This window comes from Selaginella moellendorffii, unplaced genomic scaffold, assembly GCF_000143415.4.
Source record: "Selaginella moellendorffii unplaced genomic scaffold, v1.0 SELMOscaffold_17, whole genome shotgun sequence".
NCBI lineage: Eukaryota > Viridiplantae > Streptophyta > Lycopodiopsida > Selaginellales > Selaginellaceae > Selaginella > Selaginella moellendorffii.
The window spans coordinates 1,859,742-1,875,756 of NW_003314278.1; the positions used below are offsets into that span (position 1 = coordinate 1,859,742).

The window sequence follows — 16,015 nt, forward strand, 5'->3', positions numbered from 1 at the left end:
TATTTGGCTCCACACGAAGCAAAAGACTTTGGAAACGAACGCCAAATTGCATCACCGACTCATATGGCCCTTAGCGAAGATGATGCAATTGTTGGAAGGCATTATCACAGTCATTGGCATATCCGAAGGCACGTTTGAAGACGTCCGGGAGAACACTCAAATCCCCACGAATGGTTGCGCTCAAACCATTGTACCATTGCAACGCTGTCCCTTGGAGACACGTGGGAAACTCACGCAAACGTCGAGCATCATCCCAAGAATGATATGTGGCAATCACTGTGAAGTAATCAAACCAATGGTATACATCATCCCCAGGATTCCCGCGAAAGAACTCCGGTTGAACACGAGGATTGGCACCAAGTGCAAGAGAAGTTGTACCACATGCCGTGAATGCCGCCATCAACTAAGTTTGGTTGTTCAATTGCAAGCGCATAGCATCAAGCAATTGTACCAACTGCTACTCCAGAGTCAAAGGAGGAGATTGTTGATCTGCAAGACGAATGAAAAAGAAAGAGCAAAAGAAGAGAAATGACAAAAAGCTAGAAGGAAATGGTAGATCTAGACAATGCAAAAAGCTAGATCTAAACCAAAATCCTGAAAGGAAAGAACAAAAGAAAGGAAATGGAAAAAACTAGATCTAGACAATGCAAAAGCTAAATCTAAACCAAAATCCCAAATCTAGGCACTCCTTAAGGATAATCAAAGATGCCCCTCATCTCCACCAATGTGGGTGCTTGGAATATGGAAAGGGAATATAAAAATGTGCATGTCAATTAGCCCAAAAAACCCTAGTTTCTATACAAGAGTGAGTGGTCTGGATTGAAACCAATCCGACAGCTACTAAAATCCCACTACGCTAATATTAGTATACGGCATCGTAGCTGTACACTTGGCCCTCACAGTGGCAATATAAATAATCAAAGAAAACAACTTGAGAAACTATTTATAGGGGTTCAAATATAAAAGGAAAAGTCCCATAAACAGAGTGTACCTGCTTTTCAAATCGGTTAATGGTTTTGGGATATTTGGTGTTACCATTTTTAAGTTTGAATAGTACTAAGTTGAATAACCTCTTGGGAAGTTTAAATTCAGAAGCTTACAAGCAAGAGATTAGTATTGTTGGTTCCTTTTATAAACTAGTTGAGAAATTGGTTATTGCATGTGCACTCAACCAAATGAGCATAAAAACAAAATTCCTAAATGCTATTAGTTAAGCATATTTGACCTGGTTAAAGAAACTTATTTGTTAACTATAGTATTGTTCTCACATCTTGATTCACAATCTAGTTTTAATCTATATTTAATAAGTTTTTAAGCTTGTCTCAGGAACTAACTTCTAGGACTAAGGCACTGTGGGGGGTTTTAAATGTAATAGAGATAGTGATTAGAAACATAGTAGAGCATTTAACACATTAATTTGTCTTCCACTAGGTTGTGTCATTCCTTATTCTAAGTCTAATTTGGGTTTAACCTTAAACTCTATGGTACTGACCTCCTCACGTTAAGCCATTGGTATGTTAAAATTGTGTTAGATATCATTTGACATTGTTTTGCATACAAGAGCTAGATATGGGGAGTTGATGTTTATAAGGGATATTGAGTGTATATTAGACCCTCATATTGTATTGCAATAAACTTAGAATTTAGCTTCAAATTCAAGTGTGCTATATAGATGCAAATCTAGGAGATTAAATGCTAGGGTAGAGAATTGTTGAGGCACAACCATGGATTGCAAACAACAAAAAATGTTGCCTACTATAAGTCTATAGCCCTCTTGCATCACTTATCAATTTTTTTTTTCTCTTGGAAAACTCCTCATATAAGGGATTGTGTAGGCACAAGAACAAGAGCTCTTGGGGTTCCTATAGGACATAGCTACCAAGTCTACTAGTGATTGTGCAGTAGATGTTGCTCAGGTTGCAAAACCATTGGGCCAAGAATATCATTTCCTAGCTTGGATACTATGATTAAAATTCATTTTAACTTAAACTTGACTCAATTAGTAAATATAATTAAGATAGCAGTTAACCTATTATACATTTTTCTTCTTTATGTGTATGCTTGGTTGATAGATACCTCACTAATTGATAAGGAAATTCTTTGTTTGTACTGATGTATTGATTGGGAAATCACAACAATTTTATATGGATTGCCTCTCTCTAGGCATGAGACTTACATTTTAACATGAGGTTGATGCTCAAGGTCTGGGTTAGCTTAGTCTTTATAACCTTTATAAATCTTTTGAATAACTACAAACATAGTTTGTCACCAATGTTCAAAGTTAAGGGAGTTGGAAGACAGTCTCTTGCTCTCAGACGATATTGCTTTACCACCGTCTGGTCAATCTCCACGTGAACACCCATTTAGATCCAGATCATGCCATAATATCAAACTAGGACTGAAAAAGCATTGGCCGTGAGAATATATGCCATGTTGAGCTTTGGGTCCAGCTCTGTGACATGCTTAGCAGCAAAGGCTCCCAACTCAAGGTTGCCATAGATTTTACACCCATTAAGCAAACAACACCACTCCAAAACTTCTGGAACAAATGGCATGCATGATGTCAACTCGCCAGCCTCACGCAAATGCCCTGCACGGCTCAAGAGATCAATCATGCAACTGTAGTGCTGTTTCAATGCTTGCAGCCCATAGTCAACGCTCATAGACACAAACAAGCATCTCCAAGATAAACCTTGCCTACTTGGCTGCATGCCGCAAGGGCAGACATGAAGCAAATCTCATCCGGAAGAAAGCAATCGTCTCTCAAATTGTAAAATGCATCCAATGCTTCACTAAAGTTACCACTACAAACACAGCTGGCTAGCAACGAGCTCCAAGCGACCAAGCACCTCTCGGGCATCTCAAGCAAGAGCTTTCTACAATGCAAGAGGTGGCCGGTTTGAGCATAGAGAGACAACATTGCAGTCCAGGAGGCTGTGTCCTTCCGTGGCATGTCGTTGAACACTTCCCTCGCATCCAGTAGATGTCCATTTTGGGCATAAGTTGCAAACATCACATTCCAGCACACAACATCTCTGTTTTACGGAGAGATTCTTTCAAACAAGCCCTTAGCATCTTCCACTTGCCCATTTTGGCCAAAGTTGAGAACCATGGCTGTTGAAGAGACTGAATCCTGAAATGGCATTGTGTCGAAAAGCTGCTTAGCCTCTTCAAACTTGCCGCTTTTGGAAAAAGTCGAGATCATTACAGTGCTAGACACAACATCCCACTCTGGCATTTCGTACTGGAAGATTTCCTTGGCTCTACTTATCATCCCTTTCTGGGCCTCTATTGAGAGTATTGTATTCCAGGAAATCCGATCCTTTTCAGGCATCATGTCGAAAACCCTTCTTGTTTCCTCCAAGTGCCCGTTCAGTGCATTTGCTGACAAAAGAGCATTCCACGACATTGTACTATGCTGTGGCATCTTTACAAAAAGTTCTCTAAATTCCGACAGGTACTTATTTTGTGCAAGAGCTGACAGCATTACATTTGCCGCCTCTATTGTCTTTTGTGGCATCATTTCAAAGATATTCTTTGCGTCATCCAGATGCCCGCTTTGGGCATAAGCACACAGTATAATTGTCCATGAAACCAGATCGTGTTTCGGCTCACTATCAAAAATCACTCTTGCTTCTTCTAACTTATTGTCATGCACATACGCTGAAAGCATTGCATTCCAAGAAGCCATTTGTTCGTTCGGGCATAGCTTCAAAGATTATCGCCGCGTTTTGCAGATCTCCAAGATGGGCACATGCAGAGAGCATTGCATTCCAAGCTACAAGATCGTTGCTCTGAACGTTTCTTTAACAGCTTGTAAGTCTTTGACCTGTAAAAATGCGTCCAGCAAGCACGTCCGTGACACCAAGTTTCTAAACGGCATCTGATCAAAAGTTTGCTTGGCTTCGGAAAAGTTTCCTCTCTTCACATACGCAGTGAGCACTGCTGTCCACGATACGAGATCCCATTCCGGCATGAGATCAACAAAAATTCTCGCCATTTCAACAGTCCCGTTCTGCACATACGCGTTGAACATGGCCGTCCAAGAGATTAGATCTCGTAGTGGCATCGCGTGAAACATTCTCTTGGCAAGAACAAGGTACCCTCTTTGGGCATATGCACAAGCATAGTGGTCCAAGCAACTAATGTTTGCTTTGGCATTCTATCGAACAAAATGTTCGCCTTTTCAAGAAATCCATGATGAACGTACACGTCAATCATAAAGTTTCAAGCCACTGTAGTGGCATCTGGCATCCTTGCAAAGGTATTTTCGGCTTCCTCTAGATGCCCAGAACGGGCATATGAGCTTAACATTGCAACCCAAGAAACAGTAGTTCTCTGAGGCATCGAATCAAAGAATCCCTTTGCATTCTCAAGGCTGCCATACTTCGAGTAAGCATTCATCATGAAATCCCAAGAGTAGACATCCCTATGGTATCAAAAACTTGTTTGGCGTGCAATGAGCTTCCACACCTCGTGTACATTGCGATGAGCTTGTTGCACAGGAAAACATCATCAGTTTTGGCACTGTTACTGGCATGCAGATCCTCAGCCAAAGCCAAGCTCTTGCAAGATTGGATGAGTTCTAAGCACTGGACTTTGTCCATAGTCTTCCAAGGATTTTCATTGTATGGCAATTCCTTGCATTTGCGATTGTCTCTGGAATGTTTTCATTTTAACGATGCTGTGATGCTTACAAGTGCCTTTACAAGCTCATCTAGAGTGGAAAAGAAGGGGCTGTGATCAGATGCAAGAGTTAACCGGAGTCAACTCCAACCCCTTCACTAGTTTGTACTGGCTTATGAAAACAGAATGGTTTTCGGCAAAGTGGCTAACAGATCAACCATTGGAGAAGTCTAAGAAAATTTGTGGAAAATTTCCATCTTAGAGAAAGAATGACTCTCAATTCAGGATTGCAAACTTTTAAGACTCAACCAACTTCCTCCTACTAACAACTTCACATAGGCTCACCTCAACACAGATTTTTATGATCCATCAATATGCTTAAGCATCGAACATCTTTGCCCATTTTTTCTGATATCCAACTCTAACATCTGGAAAGTGCAAAATGAACATCCAAGGCTTGATCATGAAGACCACATCTTCGGATATCCACATTGCACTAACACTCTTTTTCAATCACCTTCAAGATCCAATGTGAAGCCAAAACACTAACAAAAAAAATGACATGGAAAATCAAACTTTAAGGAAAATTCCTCATCACTCGAACAACAATGCCACTTTCACTAACACAACTGCTAGCAATATCAATGCCTTAACTACACATTTTCTCCATCCAACAATCTACTCCAAATGTTAACAGATCAACCGATGAGCTATAGTAAATGAATGCTACAACCCTTTTCCAACACCTAACAGGCAAACTCAAGGAAACAAGGTACCAACTTAAGCATAATGGACCATCATTGAGAATCCAATCAAAGCTACTACAATGTTACTTCGTGCAAGTAGACTAGCTTCTCCATCAACCACTTTGGGGTTGATCATCATTTACCCAAGCAACTTCGTAAACACATTGCTCATTATCACATGGATATGATATAAATCATAATGACTTGATCATCAATCAAGCAACACTATGAGCAATGCCCATATCACTACTGCAAAGGTTTATGTGAATATCAAGTGTCAACTCAATTCGACAAAATGCACATAAATGCCACACCCCACCGATAGAGATTTACAACACCCGACACCACTAACTTTTGTTCACAACACAAACAAGCTCATGCCACTCTCTTTCTGACCAAACTTAAAACTAATCCAACACCAAGCTACTCAAAGAACAATAGCAAGGTTCCCCGGAAAAGAATTGAGCATTGCAACCCAAGTCTTCCAATAGCAAGCCTAGACAAAATGGTATAGCGCTTCATTGCTATTCATCCCACAACTCACTATTTGTAAGACTATCATTTCCAACATGCATCAAGGTAGGGACTCTTGATTGCATGATGTGAACACGAGTAATAAGTTAGCACCTTGTTGCGAATCATCTCTCCAAGAAGAGAAAATGATTTACGTGTTTGATCCTTCGTCCCCGATGACTCTCTTTTCGATCTCATCTTTGACCAAACCTCAAGCTTGCTTTCGCACTGCCTTCAGTTCAATCGAAGAAAAGTTTATGAGAGAGCACGGCCATGACTACTTGAACCAATAGACTAATCCTTATAGTCTTGATTGATCCACTTATAATCATGCCTAGGAAGGATCCACTAGTGCCGTGCTAAATAGATACGGACCATCCTATTTGCCACTCACAGCAAACCCAAGGAAGGTTAACTTTCACCCATGGTACATGGAACAACTCATGGAACCATCGATAGGCTAACATTAATCCTGCCAACTCAAAGAACCTTGAGTTGCTAATGTGCCTCACTCACAAGCCTAAGCGCAAACTCATGTGAACAGAACAACTCACATCCATCTTATGAGCCCAAGAGCAAGCTCATACAATGCAGTACACAAAGGTAACTGAAATCCATACCCAAGGAACGATTGCAAAGCCTTTGCACCCAAATGTGTACCCACTCGGATCATCGTTTTCATCTCTATGTATGCAACGAGATTAGTTGCCCAATCTCATTAGATAGTACTCGCCAAGACTCATCCTTTGATACTAAATGTAGCGCATGTGGTTTTTACCCTTTATCCTATGGTGATTTACCATAGGATAACACCATGAAACAGAACCTAAACCCATGTGCCACGTGTCAAATGCCATGTGACAGATGCCACGTGTCCATAGGACAGTGGTGTGGAACCCGAGGTTTAGAGCCTTGGGCCACTGAACGAAGGAATAGTGCCAAACTCCCAAGCCTGAAGCCAAGGAGTGATGGAACCGGACCACGGAGCAACTCCTGAGCATATAGCCCAAGGAGCGAAGGGACAAGAGCCTAGAGTGACTTGGAACAGTCCTAGAGTAACTAGCATCCTAATGCCAGGACCAACATGCAAAACAGAGCCAAACGGAGTCTGGTGCTATTTTGGCATACCGGTGGCCTAACGCGAGGACATGGGTACTCCACCAGCTAGTGTGGAATGGAACTTGGGCTTAGACCCAAGCCGGACACAGAACAAGGACAGGCACGCAAGTGGGAGCTAGACTATGCCTCAAGTTGGCCGGCCATGCCCAACATACCCACTATCCCTACTATACATTTGGAACCCCCTATAGCCCCGCCCCCCCCCCCCCCCCCTTGAGGAACACACACTTTGGGCTTTCACCCCAAGCCTCCCTTAGTATCAGGAGTTAGTCTCTGGGACAAGCTCGAAACTTACTAAATATGGAATGGTGCTAGATTGTGAATTTGGACACGGGATGAACATCATTGTGTTTAAGCCGATCTCTACATTCCATAGATATACCAAATGAGCAAATCTAAACACTTTCTATAAATAGCATTTATGACCGAATTGAGACTAACACTAAGGGTATGATAGCGAGGGTGTTTGGCAAACACGGTAAGCTATCATCCAGCAATATTGAGGGACTACTCTCAATACGCGAGAGTTTTTGCCAAGCCAATGCAAGATAGAGCAAAAGAGAACTAAGAGCCAGGCCAAGTATGTTCAGCTAGAAACACATAGAAGTTCCTACCTTATGTCCATCTGGCTAAGTACAAATGCTAAGCCTAGTAAACTAACACTTGAACAAGAGGGGGGCTAATAAAGGGTATCAACAATACTGACCTCCTGCCATCATGGCAGTAAAGTAAGAGTGTCCGTAAGGACTAGCCGATAGGTAACTTTCGATACCCAAAGTCACATTTGCGACATAGGGAGTGCATTTTCTTGTATTCTCCTTCTTTTTGTCTAGAATTTGATATTTGAGTCAATTATTTCTTGAGATTTTAGGCATCTTAACTCGTGATTTTGGTCTCATTCTCTTGGTTTGAGTCTAAACTTTCCAACGAGTCTATCCACACCCAATTTTATACACAAAGTTGAGAGATTTTATATGTAATGTTTTGCTCTTGAGGCATTTTGAGTATTGGAGTTTGATTTTGTTTCTTTTCTTGATTTTTTTAGTGACAACATATATCCACATCATACCAAGTGACACAATATCTTTTGTGTCTTTTCCCTTTTTCTTTACTAAATTTTTCTTTTCTTTATGAGAAATTGGCATTTGTGAGAGTGACAATGATTTTGGCTGGGGAAATCCATGTGAGAATACTTCTTTATTTGGAGCTATCCCATTTGGATACTTTGTTCTCACACAAATTAGAGTTCTTAGTGCATTGCATTTTCCACAACTTGGCATCTATTGCACAATAGACACTTTATGCTAATTTACACTCATTTTAGTCAAAGATAGCAACCAACAAACTTCCATACAATGCCTAGGATACAAAGATATTTTTAATGCCTTCTATGCAAGTTTGTTTATCAGACTACTCTCTCCGGCTAGGAGGATTTATCATTCACCACATATACTAAGTCGGGGAGTCTCCCCCCCATGGCTTTTCCTACATAAATCCACATTCTACAGTGAGGTACCAACTTGTTATACTTCTCTAGCAATGGTGACAAGGGGGATGGTCCAAAGTTGAGTTGAGCTCATGAGTTGAGCTCAATTCAGCTCAAGTCAATACTAGTCAACATAGTCAACCATAAGTCTTATAAGAAAATGTCAAGTCAGAAAAATATTATTCTTTGGTGAATTTGAAATTTATGAATTTAAGTATCAATGGTTCAGAGAAATTTCTATTTTTTGAATCTTTCTAATGCAATTTATACAATAAAATACTGTTTCTAGAATTAGAAGTTTGTTTGAACCCATGGAAATTTTTGGGCTTTATTGGTCCCAAATAAAAATGCGAATATTGAATTTCGAATGAACATGAAATTTCTATTATACATTTCAATATTTTACCATTTCAACAATTGACCCGAAATATATAAGTAATTCAAAACACTGATTCACTCGTTCATATTTTATAGTTTACAGAGATGCGAAGTAAAGAAGACAAAAAATCTGTGAGTAATTCTAGCATACAGAAATGTGAGAATGTTAATTTTGTTTCACTACCACAATCTCTATATTACACGTCTGGTCCTTATTACCCATCCGAGAATGTGGAGACCACTGTTACTATTGATAAAAATGCTCTTATTACTTTCGAAACAACAGTCTAGGGTAAGAGTAAAAAAGAAATGGACAACACAGTAGAAAGCACTAATAAATCCACTCGATAAACCTTTCAATGGCTTTTGTAATCCACTAAAATATTATAAAAAATGTAAATTTTTTATATATATATCTTATTCCTTTTGATATGTTTTGTCTTTGCAAAAAATATAAGTATATATGATGTGGACAAATCAAAGTGTTAAATCTATATATGATTTTGGGACTAAAAGGTAATCTTGCAAAAAGGCATACTCGCATGCCTGTATGCATTCGCCATTATTTTATATGGCAGGCCAGCTATATAAAATAAGGCTACGTATTAATTATGTGTTAGTTTTTAACTCCTAAAACCCACTTGTCTCTTATAGTAGGTTGTAATTACTAAGACTAACAATTATGATTCAATATATTGTCATGTCATAATAAAACATCATTCTCGAGATTGAAATATAGTATATTAATTAGAGAATTCTTATTGGTGGGAAGTTTAATTCTTCTTGTGTGTTGCAATGGTTAGGAAGAAGTTTACTTTTGGTCCCGAAGGCTTTTCATATGAGTCTCCACCTCCATCTCCAATCTCAATCAATAATCCACCTTCATCTCTATGCAATAATTTTCCTTGTCATTTTGAGGGTTATTGTGAGGCTCATCCATTTGCGACCTCAAGTGCAACTGAACAAGAATTCCTTCCTTATGATGTTGTTAAAAGAGTTGAATTGCCTCAAATGCTCCAAGAGCGATGTCAATATTTTCTTCAAGATTTTACTCTAGATATGGCAGGAGAGCTTAATGTAGATACATATTATCTTCAGTGTCCTATATACAACTTTTATTTAAACAAGACAGATGGTTGCATAGGTTTGGTAAATTTTATTGAGCATTGTCGCAAATGCCTAAGAGCAGGTTTGGAAGGTGTGCACGCGTGGATGTATAAAAAAATTAAGAAAGAAGTAAAAACACACAGCTATTATGATTTCATAGTGGAGAATAATATTCCATTGGTGAACACTACATCAGTAAGTGCTGAAAATGGGATATTTAGGCCACCCTTTAATGTAATGTGAAAGCCATGCATAGTTTTTTCAAAAGTTTAATTCTTTATGAGTAAAGTGGAGAATCTTATATATTTGAGAATGATAGTATTCTAGCATATATAAAGATGTTATTATATATACAAGTGGTTCTGACACTGTTATAATTCTAAAGTCCCATTTTTTAGACTAACAACTAAACTTTCAAGAACCCCTAGATCTTTTCTTAGTATAAATACCAATAAGGGATGCCTTCAACATTGAAATTTCAGTTTTTTTAAAGTGTAGAATGGCTAGGGAAAATGTTATTGCTATTCACACTTGGCCCCCATGCATTTCATATGAGTCTCTACCTTCATCTCCAACTTCTACCAACATTCCACCCTTCCTTCCACACAACAATTGTTATGAGGCTTTTCCTTTTGTAGCCCCAAGTGTGACTGAATAAGAGATCCCTCTTCTAGATAATGTTCTAAATGTTGCTATTAAAGATGGATTGTCTCATATGCTTCAAAAGCGATGCCAGATGTTTTTTCAAGATCTTGTTCCAGATATGGTTGAAACTTTTGAAAGAATGAACACAAGAACACTGTCACAATTGCCCAAGAACTGATATGGAAGGTGTGCATAAATGGATGTATAAGAAAATCAAAAAAGAGTTAAGAATACACAACCATTATCGTTTCATGGTGAGGAACAATATTCTGTTAGTAAATACATCCACAAGTGTTGAATATGGTATTTTTAGGCCATCCTACTGAAAATTCTAGCTACTAATAATTCTCACACTATGATATTATCCATCCCCCCCCTCTCGCCTTTTTTTATTAACAAAATTGTATTACCTATAGATAATAAACTCATAATACTAGTAATTATGAAATTTGACAGATTGATACTATAACTCTATCATCTCTGACAATGACACTATCTTTGTCACTGACATTATCATTGTCACTATCTGCTGCACTGACACTGTCACTGTCACAATCATTATCACATTGACATGTGACACATCTTTCTTATTGCAAGTGGATGCATTCAATTGTCTTTTAATGTATCATTAATAAATAGATTTTTCATACCACTCCTCAATTTACACATTGCCATGCATACTTAGGAAGACTTCTAAAAAACTAAATTTATATTATATATAAGTTTTTAAAACATCATAAATTACCTCCTAAAAGCAACTGATAGAGAAGGACGAAAACCTCTAAAATAGTGTTTGAAGAACTCATATTCTTTAATGGCAAACACCAATCTACCAGAGTCACGTGCTGCCTTGACCATCGAACCACTACCTGCTGTGTAATTGATGACAACACCCCTAGTTGGTTAATAAAGCTCAAGTAGGACATGCATTGCTGATGGAGATCAGAACCAATACCCAGACAATGTGTTGTGGATGCCGTCATCTACGAGATTTGGTATGATGTCAGTAAAGCTATCATACCCTGGCAAAACCCTTGCAGTGCGCTCGCTATCACAAAAACCATCATTTTCTCTTCTACAGAACACATGGTAGGTCCACATCATAACCTAAATAATAAAACTTTAGAAACAACCAAAACAAAAGATGATTTTTTACCTTCTCTGGCATGCCTAAAAAGCCTTTGGTCTCGACCCCAACACTATCCATGATGCACTTGGAACTTGAAGTTAACTCGAGTTGCATACCTCATAAAGCAGGATATCCAATGGTGGTCATTTAGGAGAATGAAGGCAACTTGATTGGTTGTGAATCTCATGTGTCCTCCTCCTCAACAGGAGGAGGAGGAGGAGGAGGAGGTTTTGGAAGACCATTTGGCATGTCAAAGAGTATGAAGTTTGTGCTCTTGAGTAGTCGCCTATGGATCTTCTAACAAAAGCGCTCCCACTTTTGCCAAATAGCCATATTCTTAGCATCCTCCTCAAAAGATGCCATCAATGAATTGTAGGAGCCAATAAAGATCCCAACTTCACCATGAAATGCCATTGGAGAAACAGGGTGAATCTAGGAGGAGAAGACAAAGGTAATGAACTTAAGAAAAATTTACATACCATCATGGTAGATGTAAGTTCCTCCAGGTCCTCTTCTCAGGCATCAAGATGAGTTGGAATGAAGTTACTCTCAACAGTTTTTGCTACAACCATTTTGAGAAACTAAGAAAAGGAGAGAATTAAGAGAAATATACTTTAAGAAGTTCCTCAGTTATAGGCATGTCTTGGACAATCATCATCACTATTAACTAGTTCCTCCAAATGTGGATTTGCATGCTTTTGTCGAGATAGAACTTCTTGGATGTTCTAGTTCTTTTGCTCAACTTCGTCTTGAGGAATTTCTTGCAAGTTGTTTTCACCGCCATCTTCACTCTCCTCGCCATTGGCACCAACAGTGTCAACATTCTCGTGGCCATCATCTTCGTCATCCGGCACATCTTCATTGTTGCCTCTTGCAGCCTCTCGGTGGGTTGGTGCATAATTTGGCATCTCCAATTACCAAGGACAAACTTGCTTTATTGCTACTAGAAACTTCATTGTTGTCAGGTACATGCCTCCATCTCTCACACCATGCCGCAGGAGTCATATGCATACCGGTGTTTCGAGAGGAACGCCTCTATATTAGAGATACCTATATAAACAAATTGAGTATAGTTGAGAAATTATATTGGAGATACCTATAATAGAATATAAACAAATTGAGTATAGTTGAGAAATTGTATGTTACTTGAAAGCCGCTCGCCACATGAAGTAAGGTTGGCCAAGTTGTTTATCAAATGGAGTCATGCTTGTGGCCTTCTTTGGTAGCCAATCCTCTCCAAGTTTTGTAAACTCAATGGTGACGAAGTCCTTAAATGGAAGTTGCTCAAGATCATCCCCTATGAAAGGCACTAGAAACATCTCCTCTTCATATATAGTTTGTGAAATGTAGACAGTCCTCCTCATCACAATCTCCATCATATTGTCCAAACCTTTTTCTCCTTCCCTAAGTTTACTATTGAGGTCGTTCAAAATGTGTATCTGTTCCTCATATGTAAGCTTTGACTTTGAGATATTGTAAATAATCTCATCTGGAGTTTTGCCCACTAAAAAATAACTTTTGTGAGAAATCATGTAAATGCAAACAATACTTACTTTCATGACAAACAATCTCTATTATGATATCAAACCACTCCTTTGGGCATCGAGGGTCAGTCACACTAAGTAATTTCTTTACCTTTGTCTTCTTTATGATGTTGATTTTCTTGTCAATTGTAGCTAAATGCTCCGAGAGTTCTTGATCATTTTCAGCTCGATGCGACTGTGCATATACATCTTGCCTAACCTTCACCAATGGCTAAAGATAACACAAACATTCTATGATAAGAAGTATACTTAGAAGAACATACTGTACTTCATTTGATTCTTGTACCATCTATTGGCATCTTGACGACCTCGTTGATGCTGAATAAGTGATGCTAAATCATCACCATAGTGGCTGCAGACTGCATCCTCGTTGAGATTGGCAAGAAACCAAATCTTCTCAATATCATGTACTAGGCTTTATTTCTACACTACAAACTATCCCAGCCTGCAAAACATAAATTGTTAAAAGTGATTGAAGAGGGAGAGGTACTTATGTATTAATTTTGTGGCAAGCTATCACAAGCCTTATTGATATGATAGACAGGATCATCTCGAAAGCATTCATTAATGCACTTCATCCACACACACCAACGATGATTCTCATCGATAATGTAGAACATTTTCCCCACAAATTGTTGAGTCTCAGGATGGCTCATAAGCATGTTGTCAAATTCACGAGACTTCATTTTCCAAATGTCATCCCAAACCCTCTCAATTTCCAGTGACACCGAGAGGGTATTTGTCGGTCCTAGCTTAAAGACCGAAACAAGGAATATACTTATGTTTGTCCCAAGGCCATTCTGTTTGTATAGACTATAGATGTCCATGTTAACGAAGTGAGGTAAAGCAGACTGAACAATGCTTGTCTTAGTGAATCAACATAGTGGGATTTCTTGGATCATGTCTCCTAGGCCTTCCCACTTGAGAGACTCTAGAGTCATGTGAATGGCCTTTTCTTTGGTTCTCAAAGCTATCTCTTGGAAGCGCTTATCTACAATGTGTTCAAGTAACTCCACTTCTCTTTCAGCTTCAGCTACACCTCTAGTAGAAGCATTATCAGATCTAGCCCCCACCTCGGGCCCAACACCCCCATCAAATGTACTTGGGCATTGCTCCGTATTTGCCATATTTTATGAATATGTTAAGAGTAGTGGCATTTGTGGTTGTGGCAGCAATGGTAGTGATGACAATGGTTGCAATGGTGATGTTGGTGGTGATGATGGTGGAAATGGTAGTGGTAATGGCAATGATGGTGGTGGTAATAATGGTGGTGAAGACGGTGGTGGTAATAGTAGTGATGAAGGTAGAGGTGGCAATGGCGGTGAAGGCGATGGCAACAGTAATGATGGTGGTGGCATCAATGGCAGTGGTGGCAAAAATGGGGGTGCATATGGACTGGAGCTATTTGGTTGTGAAGACGGTAGAGTTGTCGCTGTGAAAATCTCTATTTGAAAGTCAAATTGATTATCTTTCTGGATTTCATCTTCCTCATATCTTGTTCTCTTTGATCCAACATCCTTCTCCTTTTGTACTTCTTTTCATTTCTAAAAATAAAAAAAACTCATTATAAAATAAAAATGCATAAGAACCGCAGAGTGCCCCACTAAGTGCCCGGGCCGGGCACTTGGCATGGGCGAGGCTGTGTGGGGCGGTTTGCTAGTGTACTAGCCCACCCCCATGTGCTATGGCTAGCCCACACGGAGTGTCCAGCCGAGTGCTTGGCCCAGGCACTTGGCACGGGTGAGGTCGGGCGAGCTAGTTTGCCAGTGTACCGGCCTGCCCCCAAGCACCATGGCCGGCCCGCACAGTAGTGCATGTGGGTTTTACCCTTTATCCTATGGTGATTTACCATAGGATAGCACCACAAAGTGGAACCTAAACCCTTCATGTGCCATGTGTTGCATGCCACGTGTCCATAGGATAGTGGTGTGGAACCCGAGGTTTGGGCCACTAAACAAAGGAACGGTGCCAAACTTCCACGCATAGAGCCAAGGAGTGATGGAACTGGAGCGTGGAGCAATTCCCAAGCGTATAGCCCAAGGAGCAAAGGAATAGGGGCACGGAGCAACTTGGAATAGTCCTAAAGTAACCAGCATCCCAATGTTAAGAGCAGCACGCAAAACGAAGCCAAACAAAGTATACTGGTGGCCTAATGCGAGGACATGGGTACTATACTAGCTAGCATAGTGTGGAACTTGGGCTTAGACCCAAGCCGGACGCAGAACAAAGACAAGCACGTAAGCAAGAGCTAGACTATGCCTCAAGTTGGTCGGCCATGCCCAACCTACCCACTATCTCTACTATACATTTGGAACCCTCCACAACCCCCCCCCCCCCCCCCTCCCCCCTTGAGGAACACACGCTTTGGGCTTTCACCCCAGGCCTCCCTTAGTATTAGGAGTTAGTCTTTGGGACAAGCTCGAAACTTACTAAATATGGAATGGCGCAATTTGGACACGAGACGAACACCATTATGTTCAGGCTAATCTCTACATTCCATAGATATGCCAAATGAGCAAATTTAGACACTTTCCATAAATAGCATTTGAGACCGAAATGAGACTAACACAAAGGGCATGATAGCGAGGGTGTTTGGTAGACACGGTAAGCTATCATCCAGTGATATTGAGGGACTAGTCTCAATACACGAGGGTTCCCAACACTAGCAAGTGCAAGTCAACGAATGAGTTTCTTTAACCAGGTCAAGTATGCTTAACTAAAT

General features: G+C 39.9%; 3 protein-coding genes across 3 annotated transcripts; 1 reads left to right on the top strand and 2 right to left on the bottom strand.

Moving 5' to 3' along the window:
* Positions 1–2,387: 2,387 nt before the first annotated feature.
* Positions 2,388–3,013, bottom strand: LOC112346751 (putative pentatricopeptide repeat-containing protein At5g37570). Its single transcript, XM_024676341.1, has 2 exons — positions 2,674–3,013; positions 2,388–2,590 (listed from the first exon to the last, which is right to left on the bottom strand). The coding sequence occupies exons 1-2, from the start codon at positions 3,011–3,013 to the stop codon at positions 2,388–2,390; spliced, it is 543 nt and encodes a 180-aa protein (XP_024532109.1).
* Positions 3,014–3,040: 27 nt separating this feature from the next.
* On the bottom strand, positions 3,041–4,069 carry LOC112346752 (pentatricopeptide repeat-containing protein At4g02750-like). Its single transcript, XM_024676342.1, has 2 exons — positions 3,783–4,069; positions 3,041–3,557 (listed from the first exon to the last, which is right to left on the bottom strand). The coding sequence occupies exons 1-2, from the start codon at positions 4,067–4,069 to the stop codon at positions 3,041–3,043; spliced, it is 804 nt and encodes a 267-aa protein (XP_024532110.1).
* Positions 4,070–14,289: 10,220 nt separating this feature from the next.
* LOC112346753 (trihydrophobin-like) lies at positions 14,290–15,104 on the top strand. The gene is made up of 2 exons (XM_024676343.1): positions 14,290–14,713; positions 14,986–15,104. The coding sequence occupies exons 1-2, from the start codon at positions 14,290–14,292 to the stop codon at positions 15,102–15,104; spliced, it is 543 nt and encodes a 180-aa protein (XP_024532111.1).
* Positions 15,105–16,015: the final 911 nt, after the last annotated feature.

What these genes read in the sequence shown, in the direction of transcription:
- LOC112346752 (XM_024676342.1), bottom strand. Translation starts at nt 4,069, where the DNA reads ATGCCACTACGAGATCTAATCTCTTGGACGGCCATGTTCAACGCGTAT. An exon ending in ACGTTCAGAGCAACGATCTT is followed by an intron (nt 3,558 to 3,782) that starts GTAGCTTGGAAT and finishes TTATGCCCAAAG; the next exon opens with CGGGCATCTGGATGACGCAA.
- LOC112346753 (XM_024676343.1), top strand. Translation starts at nt 14,290, where the DNA reads ATGTGTTCAAGTAACTCCACTTCTCTTTCAGCTTCAGCTACACCTCTA. An exon ending in GCTATTTGGTTGTGAAGACG is followed by an intron (nt 14,714 to 14,985) that starts GTAGAGTTGTCG and finishes TGCTATGGCTAG; the next exon opens with CCCACACGGAGTGTCCAGCC.
- LOC112346751 (XM_024676341.1), bottom strand. Translation starts at nt 3,013, where the DNA reads ATGTTTGCAACTTATGCCCAAAATGGACATCTACTGGATGCGAGGGAA. An exon ending in GGTTTATCTTGGAGATGCTT is followed by an intron (nt 2,591 to 2,673) that starts GTTTGTGTCTAT and finishes TGAGCCGTGCAG; the next exon opens with GGCATTTGCGTGAGGCTGGC.